We start from the raw sequence: 12,909 nt of genomic DNA on the forward strand, positions 1-12,909 counted from the left end.
AAATCAGTCCCTGCTGCTTGGATCTGTCCAGCCGCATCGCCTTCGGAACCACCACAGCATAAGGTCCCTGCATCTCAGTCGATGGCATCCTTGATTAACATCCCCATCGCAGCTCATAGGAGCACACACAGTCACTGATGTGTGGCTCAGGATTAGTGCATCGCCACCACAGCGTGGATTGACAGACGCATCCCTTTGGCCTGCATCTTCGACATCGACGCAGCCAGGATCAAGGTACTTTTGTTTAGCAGGCCTGACTGGGTCCCTGCATCTGACCCGCACTCCCTCGTCTGAACTTTTGCCTTTGTTCCAGTCTGGCACAACCAAATACACCATGCAAGCTCTTATTGCTTCTAAGCACTATTTTATAGTTTATTCTTTAAACTATAATCTCATGTTCTACTTATTGGATTTTTGCAGTTTGTCGTTTTTTTAAAATGAAGCACTATTTTTCGAACCTGGTGTGGAATATTTGAGGTGGTGTTTTCACTGTTAATACTGTTTCAAGTGTTGCACAAATAATTTACATATTGCCTCTAAAATTAAGCCTAACTGCTCTGTGCCAAGCTACCAGAGGGTGAGCACAGGCTAATTTGGGGTTTGCCTGCCTCTTACCCTGACTAGGATTGAGGGTATTGCTTGGCCTCAGTCAATCACTGTCGGAATTTTTAATACGGATCATGAGACTTCACCTGTACGAAATAGTTGAACCAAAATTATGCACCAATTTCAAGAATTCATGGGGAATTCAGAAAAAGATGAACCAGAGAACACTTTTGAAATTGTTGGGACAATATATGTTACACCCTTGGAGCAAGGAGTGTGGACATTCTGGATGCCTTTTAACAGTTATTCAACTTGTTAACACAGATCACAAGAGTGCCCACACCGTCTGAATTTTATAAAAGCGCTCTAATGTTAAAAATAAAACGTACTATCACAACTAGTTTGAAATGGCGATGTCATGTTTTTCTGGACATTTTAATCAAAGTTGTTTAACTTAATCCTGGAATAAGATTTTTTCACATAACAGCGGTCCCAAGAAGAAATTTTTAAAAGAGGTTATTCTAGAAAACTGCAGGTAACCAATGCAAGATGCTGTATAAAAAAAATAAAAAAAAAAATTGTATAAAACTTTAGCACTCAGTACTGGCCAGGTGCAGCTCCACACAGCCCTCAAAAATAGCAGCACATTTGCTCATTAATAGCACTGGCAATACTATAATCAGCCCAGTGAGTGAAAGCCTATAAAAGTGGATGCATTTAAAAGTGGATGCATTTACTTCAGAGTTCTGTTCAGGATTTTTTGTGGAATTAAAAACAAAGTAGCAATGCACAAGCGTGCCACACTTGACACATTTAACTCAGTCTATGACAGGATTTCAAGAATTTTCACTTTTGCTCTTTTCCATGAGTAGAAAATGGTTTCTAAACCCGATTGTTAAATAAGAAAATGATGGGGGGGGGGGGGGGGGGGGGGGGGGGGGGGAGGAGAGAATTAAAGTAGTCAAAACAACAACAAAAAACTGCTTATAGTTGAAACTGCTGTAAATCAGAGTGGAGATGAAAGAGGCCAAACCTTAAAATTGGGGGAGGGCCATAGCTTGACGCGCTTTGTAGATAACTGTGCTTTTGTTGCAGTTGCCACCCACACACTTTTTGCCCCTTTTTAGCTGCTGGATGTAGATTTTCATCTCTGACCAAGCACTGAAGCCTGCTAACCAGACCTCCGTACCAGTGCTTCTTCCCTAAAATATGGTGTTGTATAATTGTTCTACAATTGGCAGAGGACCTTAGCATACATACAAGTCCCTATTAAACGATGGGTGGTAGGAAATTTGTGTCAGCTCGGTGATGCCACAACTTTCTCACAAAAAGGTGTGAAAATTTTGATTTTTTCAGCTAAAATTGGGGTTTACAGGGGGATTCTGGGTAAAAAACATTGGGGGATCCACGCAAGCCATACCTCCTTGGAATCCCCCAGGTGTCTAGTTTTCAGAAATGCATGGGTTTGGTAGGTTTCCCTAGATGGCCGCCGAGCACGGGGCCAAACACCCAGGCAACCCGCCCTTGCAAAACCAGGTTGTTTGGTGATAGGCAATTTTGATGTCACCTCAATACGTTTTGGGTTAGGTGAAAAAGACTGAATTTATCCCATTTTTGTACCGGGGGTCACTCCCCCCTCCCTGGTGTCTAGTGGGTGGATCCCTGCTTAGGGATCCACTAGGGAGAGGTACCATTGGAAGGGGGGGGGGGGGGCTGAGATAGCCCCCCCGAGCACATAGAAAGTGAAACTGTTTCGGTTTCTGTGCAGTGAAGACAGCGCGGCGTGCGCGCTGATCTTCATGGCACAGAAACCAAGGAGGGGGCCTCGGGAGCTGGGGAAACTCTTCCCCCAGCTCCCAAGGTCACAGGGGTTAAATAGAAATCCCTCTGCTGTCTGCAGCAAAGGGGTTTCGTGTCCCTGGCCTCATGACGGAATGGTTCCGTCATGAGCACAGGGGCACCGATGCTCATGACGGAACCATTCTGTCATGAGCTTTGAAGGGGTTAAGCGTGGAGTTGATTTGTATGGATACCTGAAAAACAACAATTGTGCAAAACTGACTTTACTTAACTTTTCTCTAGGAAATGCCCCAGTGTGATATCTAGGCATATCACACCGAGTAGAAAAAGTAATCTCAAAAGTAACATAAAAGCAACTCACCTGTAATTCTGATTGCAAAATCGATACAAAGTAAATGTACAGCATTCCACAGTATTTCATTACCAATAATTCAAACTGTAACCATTTCAATGTACATTGATACAAAGTAAATGTACAGCATTCCACAATATTTCATTACCAATAATTCAAACTGTAACCATTTCAATGTACATTTACAATTGCATTTCAAACTGTACATTTACTGCAAAGTAAATATCAACTTACCTGTGCCAGGCTTGCTTGGTTCTAAAAAATAAAAAAACTAAAAGAATATTTTTATACAAAAACAATTAGTCTGAAGTTCGGACTTTGAGTGTGTGAATTAATTTGCTGACTGTACAACAAATGCTTAACACTGTCCTCTGATACTGCCTTACTGCTCGACCACACTACCACTAACAGAGAGTGAGGACAGGTGCTGTATAACTTTACCTCTGCCTACCTTTGGGGGATCCACTGGACTGTGCACACTATACCTCACTTTGGTATAGTATATACAGAGCCAGCTTCCTACACACTCGAACAATTTCTTTCTCAGGTGCTCTTATTTACAGTCACCAAGGTCTGGCACTTCAATTGAACACGCTTTTCTAGGGGCTTATTGTACCCCTTTGTTCTTACATTTTCGAGTTTTAACATCTATGCCGACCTCAACTTATACACTGATAAAAAGAGAATATATATATATATATATATATATATATATATATATATATATATATATATATATATATATATATATATTTTTTTTTTTTTTAAGCTGCTCATGTGAGGACAATTTTAAAATGACCAGGAAAGTATTAAGCTATCACAGCGTGTCAAGTCATATCCTTGACCATGTTGTGTTCATGAACACATCCAATCTTGTGGTTCAGTTGTCAATGCCACTCCTGTGGTCTGATCGAGATGCTATACAACTTTTTATTTTGCTGGATACAGGGACTACTCTGAATCTTGGGGTGCTGCCTACTGTGACCAGACGCTTGTACAAACTCATCTGTCCGCTTCTGATATTCTCCAGCTGCATTTAAACCTAGTCTCCCTCTGAAAGCACCGGAGACTGATCTTGCCATCAGCACATGGCTCACTTATATACTTGACAAAAATATTTTTTTTAAAGTCTTTCCCTAATGCCAGACTAAAAACTTTGGCACCCTGGTTTAAAAACCCCCATCTCGTAGCTCTGAGGAAAAGCTGTAACATACACAAAAAAGCCTGACGAAAGGATCATGATATAGACTGCAAGGCAAAATACAATGCAGCTATTACAGCTTATCATAAAGCCACCAGACTGTTACAAAATGAGAAACAAGGGCACGTCCAATTGTTACCATCGTTAAATCCCTCATGGACCCTTCCAACAAGGCCCTCCCAGTTCTCTCTACAAATACGGGTCATGAACCTGCAGCCTTTTAACCCAAATTGACATCTTTTTATGCAGAATAGTATAGCCCCCAGTACTTTGGAGCCACTAAACATCTTGCCCCCATGCTGGTCACCATAATGTCTTATTTAGAAGAAAGACTAACATCATTGGTAATTTAATTTAACCTATCTTTCCATTGAAGACTGTCCCATCCCATTATCATATATGTGTATCAGACTAGCATTTGATATCATACTTTAGCTTTTGAATCTCTCCATTTCCTCAGCCACAGTTCCACAATCAAGAAGTATGCAGCGGTTAAAAACCCACCGTAGACTGCTATAGGGCAGAAAATTATTGCCCCATCTCACCGCTTCCTCCGCCAGCTAAAACCGTGAAAAAACATTTATAGACAACTCTCCAGTAATCCAAAACACATCGATTGTCCACATCGTAGCACAGCATCTGCTCTTTTCTAAGTTAATGAGAACATACAACTGACACTTAATCAAGGGGGCTCAACGATTATCATGCTGCTGAATTTGTTACACAGCTTTTGATACACTGTCTTAAAATACCTTGCTAACCAGAGTACTTGATTGTGGAGTTTGTATTGAGGCTTTAACATGGCTTGCTACCTTCCTTAATAATAGCTCTTGCCATAACTTTAACCCCTTCAGTGCCCATGACGAGCTGGACTCGTCATGGGCTGCGGTGGCGCTGTGCCCATGACGAGTCCAGCTCGTCATGAACTCCGCCCGCTAATGGAAGGCGCGGCACTGGGCGGGGAAAGGGGCGGGCATGCAAGGGGTTAAGAAACCTTTTGTAGTCAATAGGTCTAGTTCAGGGGGTCTCTCCGGGTTCCTCGAGCCCCGCTTTTTAATGTTTGCCTATGTCAATTACAGACATAACTGAATAATTTGACTTTACTTTACCTACATATACTGATGACACTGCATATCTCAGTCTTGCAAGGTTTGGGGCACCGTTCTTTTCAAAATTGATAAAGTCAACGCTGTTGCGTATTGGATGAGCCTCACTATTCTTAAACTAATCAGTGGAGAAAAAAGGAAAAAAAAAAAAAAGGGTATGGTTGTGGGGAAGCATCCGAAAATATGGTCCACTGCATCGCTGACCGATTCCCTGGGCGCCCGTCACTTAATCCGGAATAAAACTTCTGGATGTCTTAGATCACAACCTCAGATTGGACCGCCAATTTAAGATCGAGGGTTGCCGGTTTCAATCTTCTGAGGTGCGTCCCTTGACTCCCTCCATTTTCTGCTCAGAAAATAATGGTCCAGGCCATTTATTAACTCATCTGGACTACGGTAATAATCTGTATTTAGGTCGCCCTACTCCTGGGGTGTCTGAAAAGAACTCAAAACTCAGCAGCTTGTCTTCTTAAAAAAAATATATACCTAGGCATCACTTCAACTCAATCCACTTGAAAGATCTGCATTGGTTACCCATCAGCAGTCGAATTAAAAATAAGGTGCCCATGCCAACAAAGGCCCTTGTTAGCTCCGACATCAGATTCCACCTTACATTCCGTCCAGGCCTTCCGGGCATCTAATTGTAAATTGGCTCCGGATCCTAGAATACAAAAGACCAGAAAGGGATGTCGCTCTTTCATATACCTGCCCCGCAAAATGTAGAATAGTTATCTGTACACCTTTGAAAGAGTCTTTCTAATGCAGTCTCTATAAAACGCCTTAAATCCAAGTTGTTTAAAAGTCGTCTTCAGCTCTTTTCTAGCAATGTGCTTCATTAGGATTCGGGCTCCCGGTTTTCCGTTTAAACGGATTTATACACATAAATACAGGCGGAAAACATTTTTTCCTTTGTCTGTATTTATAAATAGACACGGAAAAATACTGAAAAACCGGCGATGTGTCAATCCGTGTCTGAGGTTCACAGGGGCTGCAGGAAGAAATTTTAAACCGGTGTCAGATTCCCCTGCACACTATTCTTCCGTCTAAATCACCCTAAGCACTCCCCTGCTGAGTGAGACTGATTTGTTTCCAGGGAGCCTCTACCGCCCTGACAGCAGCAGGCCAGGAGCGCTTATCAGCCTTTTTGAATGCACTCTCGGCTGTTTAGGCTGGAATTAGCTGGCTCTTTCTCTGGACTCGGTGCCTGTGTGGATCGCTAGAAAGGAAAAGGAGGAAGCACCATGGGTTAGTGGGGAGGGGGCCCCAGGACACACTAAAATCACAGCGTGGGCATTGGCCATCAAGTGTCTGGCACAGTGATGTAGTAAAGTAAAGGACACTAAGGAAACTTGACACTAAGGAAACTTTCAACCTGGACAATTCGCAAAGTCGAGTGCAGGGGGCACGGAGCGATACCAGGAGGGCATAGGTCATTATCACCGAGTCAGGGCCGGCTTTAGGGCGGTGCGACCGGTGCCACCGCACCGGGTGCTGGCTTCCTGGGGGCGCCGTGCTTGAAAGTTTATTATGCTTTTGAAGCACCTGCTGCAGCGTTTCTTTCCCTCGGCAATTACCAGGCCTCACATAAATGTCACAATAACTCCTGTGATTAATTATCGTCCTGCAGAGAGATCAGCAGTTTGCATAGTTGAGGTTTTGACTTGGGTGAAGTTAGTGCAGAGGGTTAATATGCCTACTGCAAAGAACGTGTACCAAGTAGATTACAGAGAATGTATGATGTAAACAGATCAGCAGGTTACTGCTTTCAAAAGAGGCATCCTTTTGTTACTTGCAATTTATAACTTAAAGTCCTAATATAGAATAGTGAACTATTAACTTTCATCTCAGAACTGCATACACACTGCAAAGTATACATTATTAGAACGTTGATTAATGTTGCAAAAAGGGTTAGTTTGGCTAGAAATCGATTCTTAGTATTAAAGAGAACTCCCAACTAGGCTGTTTCTTTTTCGACTCTGCGTTTGTGCTTCTCCACACCAAGCACTCTTAAACTATACTGCCTACAAGTATGGATGACATGTGACTCCTACACTTTTAGTCCTTTGTCTTATGTAACATTTCCTATACACTGATTTACACATGTATGATTGATTGTCTCTGTGCAATGTGTGTGTGATGCAAAGTGCTCGGACACCCTACACTGGTATGAGTGGCGCTATATAACTAATTCAATGCATCTGAGAGAGTGTGGTTATGGAGACTTTGTCACTGTTAAAGGGTGCTAATGAGAGAATCTTTGGTGGAGGTGGTCATTGGGGGGCGCCAACAAACATTGTCGCACATTCATAACGCAGGGTGCTGTCCCGACCCACTCAAAAATTGTTTAAGCAGTAGGGTTTATCTGCAACACCTCTCTAGCATCACCACAAAAAAAGAAAGTCTGGCTTGGAGTTCTACACAGTGTCGTTTTTCTACTGGAGTTCTTAATAACTTCAAACTGTTGCCAATAAGGGACAGCTTAAAGGCATAGGCAAGTAGGGCTCTCTCATTTGGTTAAGCCCCTTAGACTGGGCCTTCACAGGCAGCACTTTTATTTATCTTGAAGTGAGCAACCAGGCCCAAATCTCGGCGTCTGCTCACCATCCTGTGATCCTGGGCAAATAACTTGATTTACCGGTGCCTGTAGAAATTAGAGTGATCTTGTGTAATCAGACTCGCGCTCATGTCAAGCGCTTAAATGCCTCTGGTGCATACTATACAAAACAGGCAAAAATGCACAACAATGTAAAACAAAAACGTTATTTTCATTGAGAAAAAAACCCTCCCCAAGCAAAACGTAACCATTCAAGATGAACATGATAAACATGAAGAATAGGGAGGAATTAAAGTACAATTTGAGTCTTGGTGTTTACTTACCCATCCCGTGATTCTGGGCAAATCACTTAAAGTGACATGCCGGCTCATGTAACGGGTACAAGCAGCAAGAGGCCACTTGCACGCTGTTCCCTGGACTACTTTTGCTATGAAGTGAAGGGTGTTAACAGTTGATAAAGTTGTAGATCAGAAGTCCTAACCGGGGTTAAGCTGTACAGACCATATGGATAACTAGGACTTAGGGACTCCCTCAGTCTGTACTCTGAACAGTTTGTACTAATGTCCGGAGACCAGACGGCATAAAGGCAAAAAACAACCAGAAAGAGCCTCAATGTCATCAAAGTCTCTTGAAATACACATGTTCTTGTCCTACAATGGCAAAGTTTTCAAGTGAATGTATTATGTTTATTTAATTTGATATATATATATATATATATATATATATATATATACCTATAAAAACCGAGTTCAAGTGTGTATTGTCTAATTAAATAAATGTGGAAAAATACTAGCTGTAGCGTCTTCTTTTGCTTGCAACACAAATAAATGTGGATAAATACAGACGGAAATGTTAAAAAAATAAATACCATAAAACCGGGAGCCCTAATTAGGATCCTAGTGCTGAGATGCTCCGCACGGATCAACCACGCGCGTTACAAAAACTCACAGATAGATATATATAGCCACGCTGCCTGACTACGCTACAACTGCGAGACATTTACAGGTGTCCTCGGTCTTTCTGAAAACTTGCATCAGCAAGCCCTGCAGGAAACCAATCGCTCCGCGCTCTGGTAGATGTAGGCAATTTCATAGCAACGAAAGTATATATTACGTTTCTCTTCGCAATAAATCAGTTATCAGTGGCGTGCGCTTTGCTTTCTGTGAAAATCAACAAACCACTCTACACGCGAATTAAGAGAATCGAGAAATGTTTATATGTAGTCACTGCAAAATAAGCTATAACTATAATTAAGAGCTAAAGGTAAACGACTAGTAAAATTGAGCCAGGGAGGAACTTACGAGATTGAATACATTGAGAATTTCCTAAACAGATATATATATAAATAATATGAAGAGCTGCTAGTCTGTATGACTAGCCTAGTAACAGTTCCTCCTTCTGTAAGTCTCCAGGAACAACAGCTTCCAGTTCCTGCAGGGGAGTCGGTCCCTAAAGACCCTGACCGGAAAGTATCACCTGTGCATTAAGGATTGTAATCAGTTGCAGTGTCAGAACGTTAGGTGATATTAAAAGCCAATTCGTAACCTTAACACAACTATGATCGGTTCGCTAAGTATATTTTCCAAAATGTAAAGTAACACACACAGGACGAACTGCAGGTTAAGGACGTTCCGCAACAACAACGTAGTTTGTCGCCTAAGAGTCTCTTACAAATTCACAGTACGTGAATCGTGTCCCGAGACGGCGACAGAACAAACCCTGGTTGTACCGTGACCATGCGAGAGTGACTGATAATAATAAATGCATAACTACGGCAGATCTAGCGTAGTCAACAACAACGTGTTGGTGTTAGACGATCCCCTACGAGTTCAGCTCGGTCTAGCCTGGAGTCTGCGTTACAAAACAAGGAAGAAAAGCTCATAATAGTTATGAGTCGAACTTTACTAAAGATCTATTAGTATTGCACTGCTAACATAAGATGTTTTATTTACACTATTGTATAAACATTAACGCTAAGCGACAGCTGTTCACAACAGAAATCCTGGCTTGTTGAAATATTAAATATCCAAAGCAGTAAAAGTACTGAAAAAAGGGGGCCATGAACGTTGTGTAACTGGCTGTAAAGTTGGGAAAATAAGGTCCACGCAAATTAAAAACAATTTAGCTGTGTGGACCAGGGTGGGGGTAATTCGAATGTCTCTTTTCCATGGGACACACTTGCCAAAGGACTACCTCGTTCCCAGATCCTAAACAAGTTGAATCTCGCATGGAAAGTTCCATAGCAAAAGGCCGCTCGTATAACAAGGGCTGGGAGGAAGTCCTCTGACACTCCGGAACTCTGTAGTCCTTTCCTATCAATACCTCCGGGTTCTCCCCCAAATACCTGCAGAACGCTGCTATCCCAGCCGCCATTTTGTGTTTCCACGTGCTGGGGCCAGGTCCCAACATCGACAGGCAATGGATTGTCCCCCCAGTCCCTTGTACGGCGGAAGCACGCCTGTACCCACTGCCAGAAATCAGCCACTGGGGCCTAAAAAGCAGATTAGTAGAGCACCGTCTTCTGGGGAAACACGCTTCGATATTAGTAAAGAGATTGATAGTTTTGGAGCGGCTCAAGCCGGCTGGAGCCTAATCGAGGGACACTAAGTGGTGCATAGGCGCGAGTCAGAAAACACAAAAACAGGCCAAGAAAGCCCTTCCGTTACTTACCGGTAGACGCCATCTTTCCCTCTCCAAATGCTCGTCCTCCCAACGTCCACTCTGACTGCACACGGTCGCGCAAGCGCACACCTCACAAGACCCGGCGAGACCACTTCATGCAGGGCAGAGGGAGATGCGGTAGTGGCAAACAAACCAGATTAGCTAGCCTCGCTGTCCTCTCTACAGAATGCACATTCCCGGGGGTCAGAAGATATGCACGCGTGGGATATGCTTGGTTTGCAGACAGTGGTTTAGTCCAGCAAAGTCAGGGATCGACTTTCATAACACGCATCGGTGTGAAACGTAGCTCTGAATAGGCGGGTCTTCTATGACGTCGGCACAAGGAGACGGGAGGCATTGCAAGGTGAGATGGTTTCCTACAGCGTTGATGGTCTCAATGTATATTTAGTCAAAAGTTTTTGTAGTGATTCTTGTTTTGGTTTTGAAAATCAAATACAAAGTATAACTAAACAAGCATTTACAATGCAATGGTCTCGGCATTGGTAAAGTTAGAGCTATTGGCATTGCTCATGACATTATTTTTGTTTATGTTTTTAAAAAAAAAACATTTAAAGAAACGGCATTGTTATTTACAATGTCAATAGCTTAATTAATCTCTCTCAAATGCGAGACCTATTGCATTTGCACCCACACACAGAGCCACACACACAAAGCCACCCACACAGAGCCACCTACACAGAGCTATTCACATAGAGCAACCCACACACAAATAGAGCCACCTACACACACACAGAGTTACCCACACACAGACAGAGCCACCCACGCATAGAGCTGTAAAGTCGTCTGAATGAACACTCGAGACACGTGTGATCTTTCCGCTATATTTATTTGCATGCGAATGAGCAGTTACTCCGAGGAGCGCCGGCCAACACTCTCTGTCACTCGCTGCGGCGCGCTCTCTCTCACCTCGCTCCGCGCTCCGCTCTGCGCGCGCATCCGGCGCCAACATGCCTGCCCGCGTCACGTCAGCGTGACGCGGTAACAACTAGACCGCTACATATCTCCCCCTTTTACCAACCCAAAGATCAGTCACTTACAGTTCGCAGTCCAGTTCAAAGTCTTGGAACCTGGAAGGCCTTACAACTTGTCTTCCGCTCCTGGTCACCTTACCACTGTACCCTCGCGCCACTTGGCTCTGTGTTTCCTCGCGTTCTGTTCCTTCAGTCATTGCTCCTCCACTGTTCATATTACCTCTGGGCCTGTCCATCTCTGCCACTGGGGTCTCACCCCCTTGCTCTCCTACTTGCTCCTCTCCTACGTCTGCTTCTTCCCTTTCTTCACTTCCGCTCACCTTATTCCCTTCATCCACGTCTTCCGTGCCTTCACCTTCCGGTTCCCACTGTTCCCATCTCAATATCTTGTTGCACCGGGCCATGCGGTCCTGCGACCACACGTTCCCATCGCTGAGCAGGGCCGCTCTATCATACACTTCCTTGACCTGCATGGGCTTGCTGTACTTGCTGTCTCCTTTCCTTTGTAGGGTAGCCAACTTTACTCTCACCCATTCTCCCCTCACTAACCGAGTGTCCTTCACACTCCTCCTCTTATTGTAGTTATTGGTGTAGATGGTTTGTGCCCTCTCCAGATTTGCTCTTACGACCGCCGGAGACCATTCGCTGGTCACTACCTTCTCCTTCCAGATTCTGTTGTCGTGCGTGAAGGGTTCACGTCCTCTCAATATTTGAAACGGGCTGTACCCCGTGCTTGTGGGTGTTATTCTGTAGGCCCATACCATATTCTCCACCGCTTTCTTCCAGTCTTTGTTACAGGTGATGGCCGCTTGTATGGCCCCCATCACCACCCTGTTAAATCGTTCCACTAGACCGTTACCTGCCGGATGATATATGGCCGTGTGCTTTACCGAGATGCCGTTTCTCCCCATGAACTGTTTCCATTTTTCTGATGTGAACTGGGGCCCATTGTCGCTTAAGATGGACTTGGGAATTCCCTCCCGGGTGAATGTCTCCGATAGGAACTCCAGGATGTTCTCCGTGTCCATGGATTCGCTCACTTTTATCTCTGGCCATTTGGAATAACGGTCGATGAGGACACACACATACTTCTGTACGCTCTGGTCATCCAGCACCGGTCCTAAAATGTCTATCGACAACTCTTCCCATGGGTTTGAGGGAGTGTCGAATTTTCCCAGTGCCGGGCGTAATGGCCTCAACGTTTTGTCGGCCCCTTGGCATTGGGGACACTCCCTGACGTGTCTCTCTGCTCTCATGTCCATGCCTGGCCACCAGTAGTTCTGTTTCGATCTGGCTTTGAGTTTCCCAATGCCAAGGTGGCCTTCATGTAATAAGTCCAGCAATTTGTTGATGAGGTTCGTGGGGGGGATTACTCTGTCTCCCCGGTAGATGAATATGCCCTCGTCTCCCACTGTCAGTTCTTCTCTCACTTCATAAAAAGGTTTGAGGTTGGTTTTCACCTTTTTCTTATCAGGCCACCCTTGGGTGATGTGCACTTTTGCCTCCATCAGGTCAGCATCTTCTTCATAAGCTTCAGTCCACTCTTGTATGCTGATGATCTTCTCTTGGTCCTCGATGAGAGCCACCATCTCTCCTCTGTCCGCTGGGTCTTCCTCCCCCGACTCCATGGCTGCCGCTCGACTCAGGTAGTCCGCCACTCGGTTCTTGTTTCCAGGGATGTACTCCACGTCATATCT

The 12,909-nt window shown here is 44.2% G+C and overlaps 2 protein-coding genes across 3 annotated transcripts in view; one reads left to right on the forward strand and one right to left on the reverse strand.

Moving 5' to 3' along the window:
- EWSR1 (EWS RNA binding protein 1) overlaps positions 1 to 10,491 on the reverse strand; it is a 510,501-nt gene extending 500,010 nt beyond the window's left edge. The window contains exon 1 of one of the 2 annotated variants that reach the window (XM_085634473.1): positions 10,230 to 10,491. In XM_085634473.1, the coding sequence (XP_085490599.1) occupies positions 10,230 to 10,242 (13 nt within the window). In that variant the 5' untranslated portion in view covers positions 10,243 to 10,491. The remainder of the gene's footprint in view (positions 1 to 10,229) is intronic. The other variant, XM_085634474.1, reaches the window with a different exon arrangement.
- The window catches only part of RHBDD3 (rhomboid domain containing 3), a 154,869-nt gene continuing 152,407 nt past the window's right edge, over positions 10,448 to 12,909 (forward strand). The window contains exon 1 of the mRNA XM_085634476.1: positions 10,448 to 10,584. The gene's annotated coding sequence lies outside the window, so the exon portion shown is untranslated. The remainder of the gene's footprint in view (positions 10,585 to 12,909) is intronic.

The sequence above is a fragment of the Triturus cristatus genome, chromosome 11 (assembly GCF_964204655.1).
Source record: "Triturus cristatus chromosome 11, aTriCri1.1, whole genome shotgun sequence".
Taxonomy (NCBI): Eukaryota; Metazoa; Chordata; class Amphibia; order Caudata; family Salamandridae; genus Triturus; species Triturus cristatus.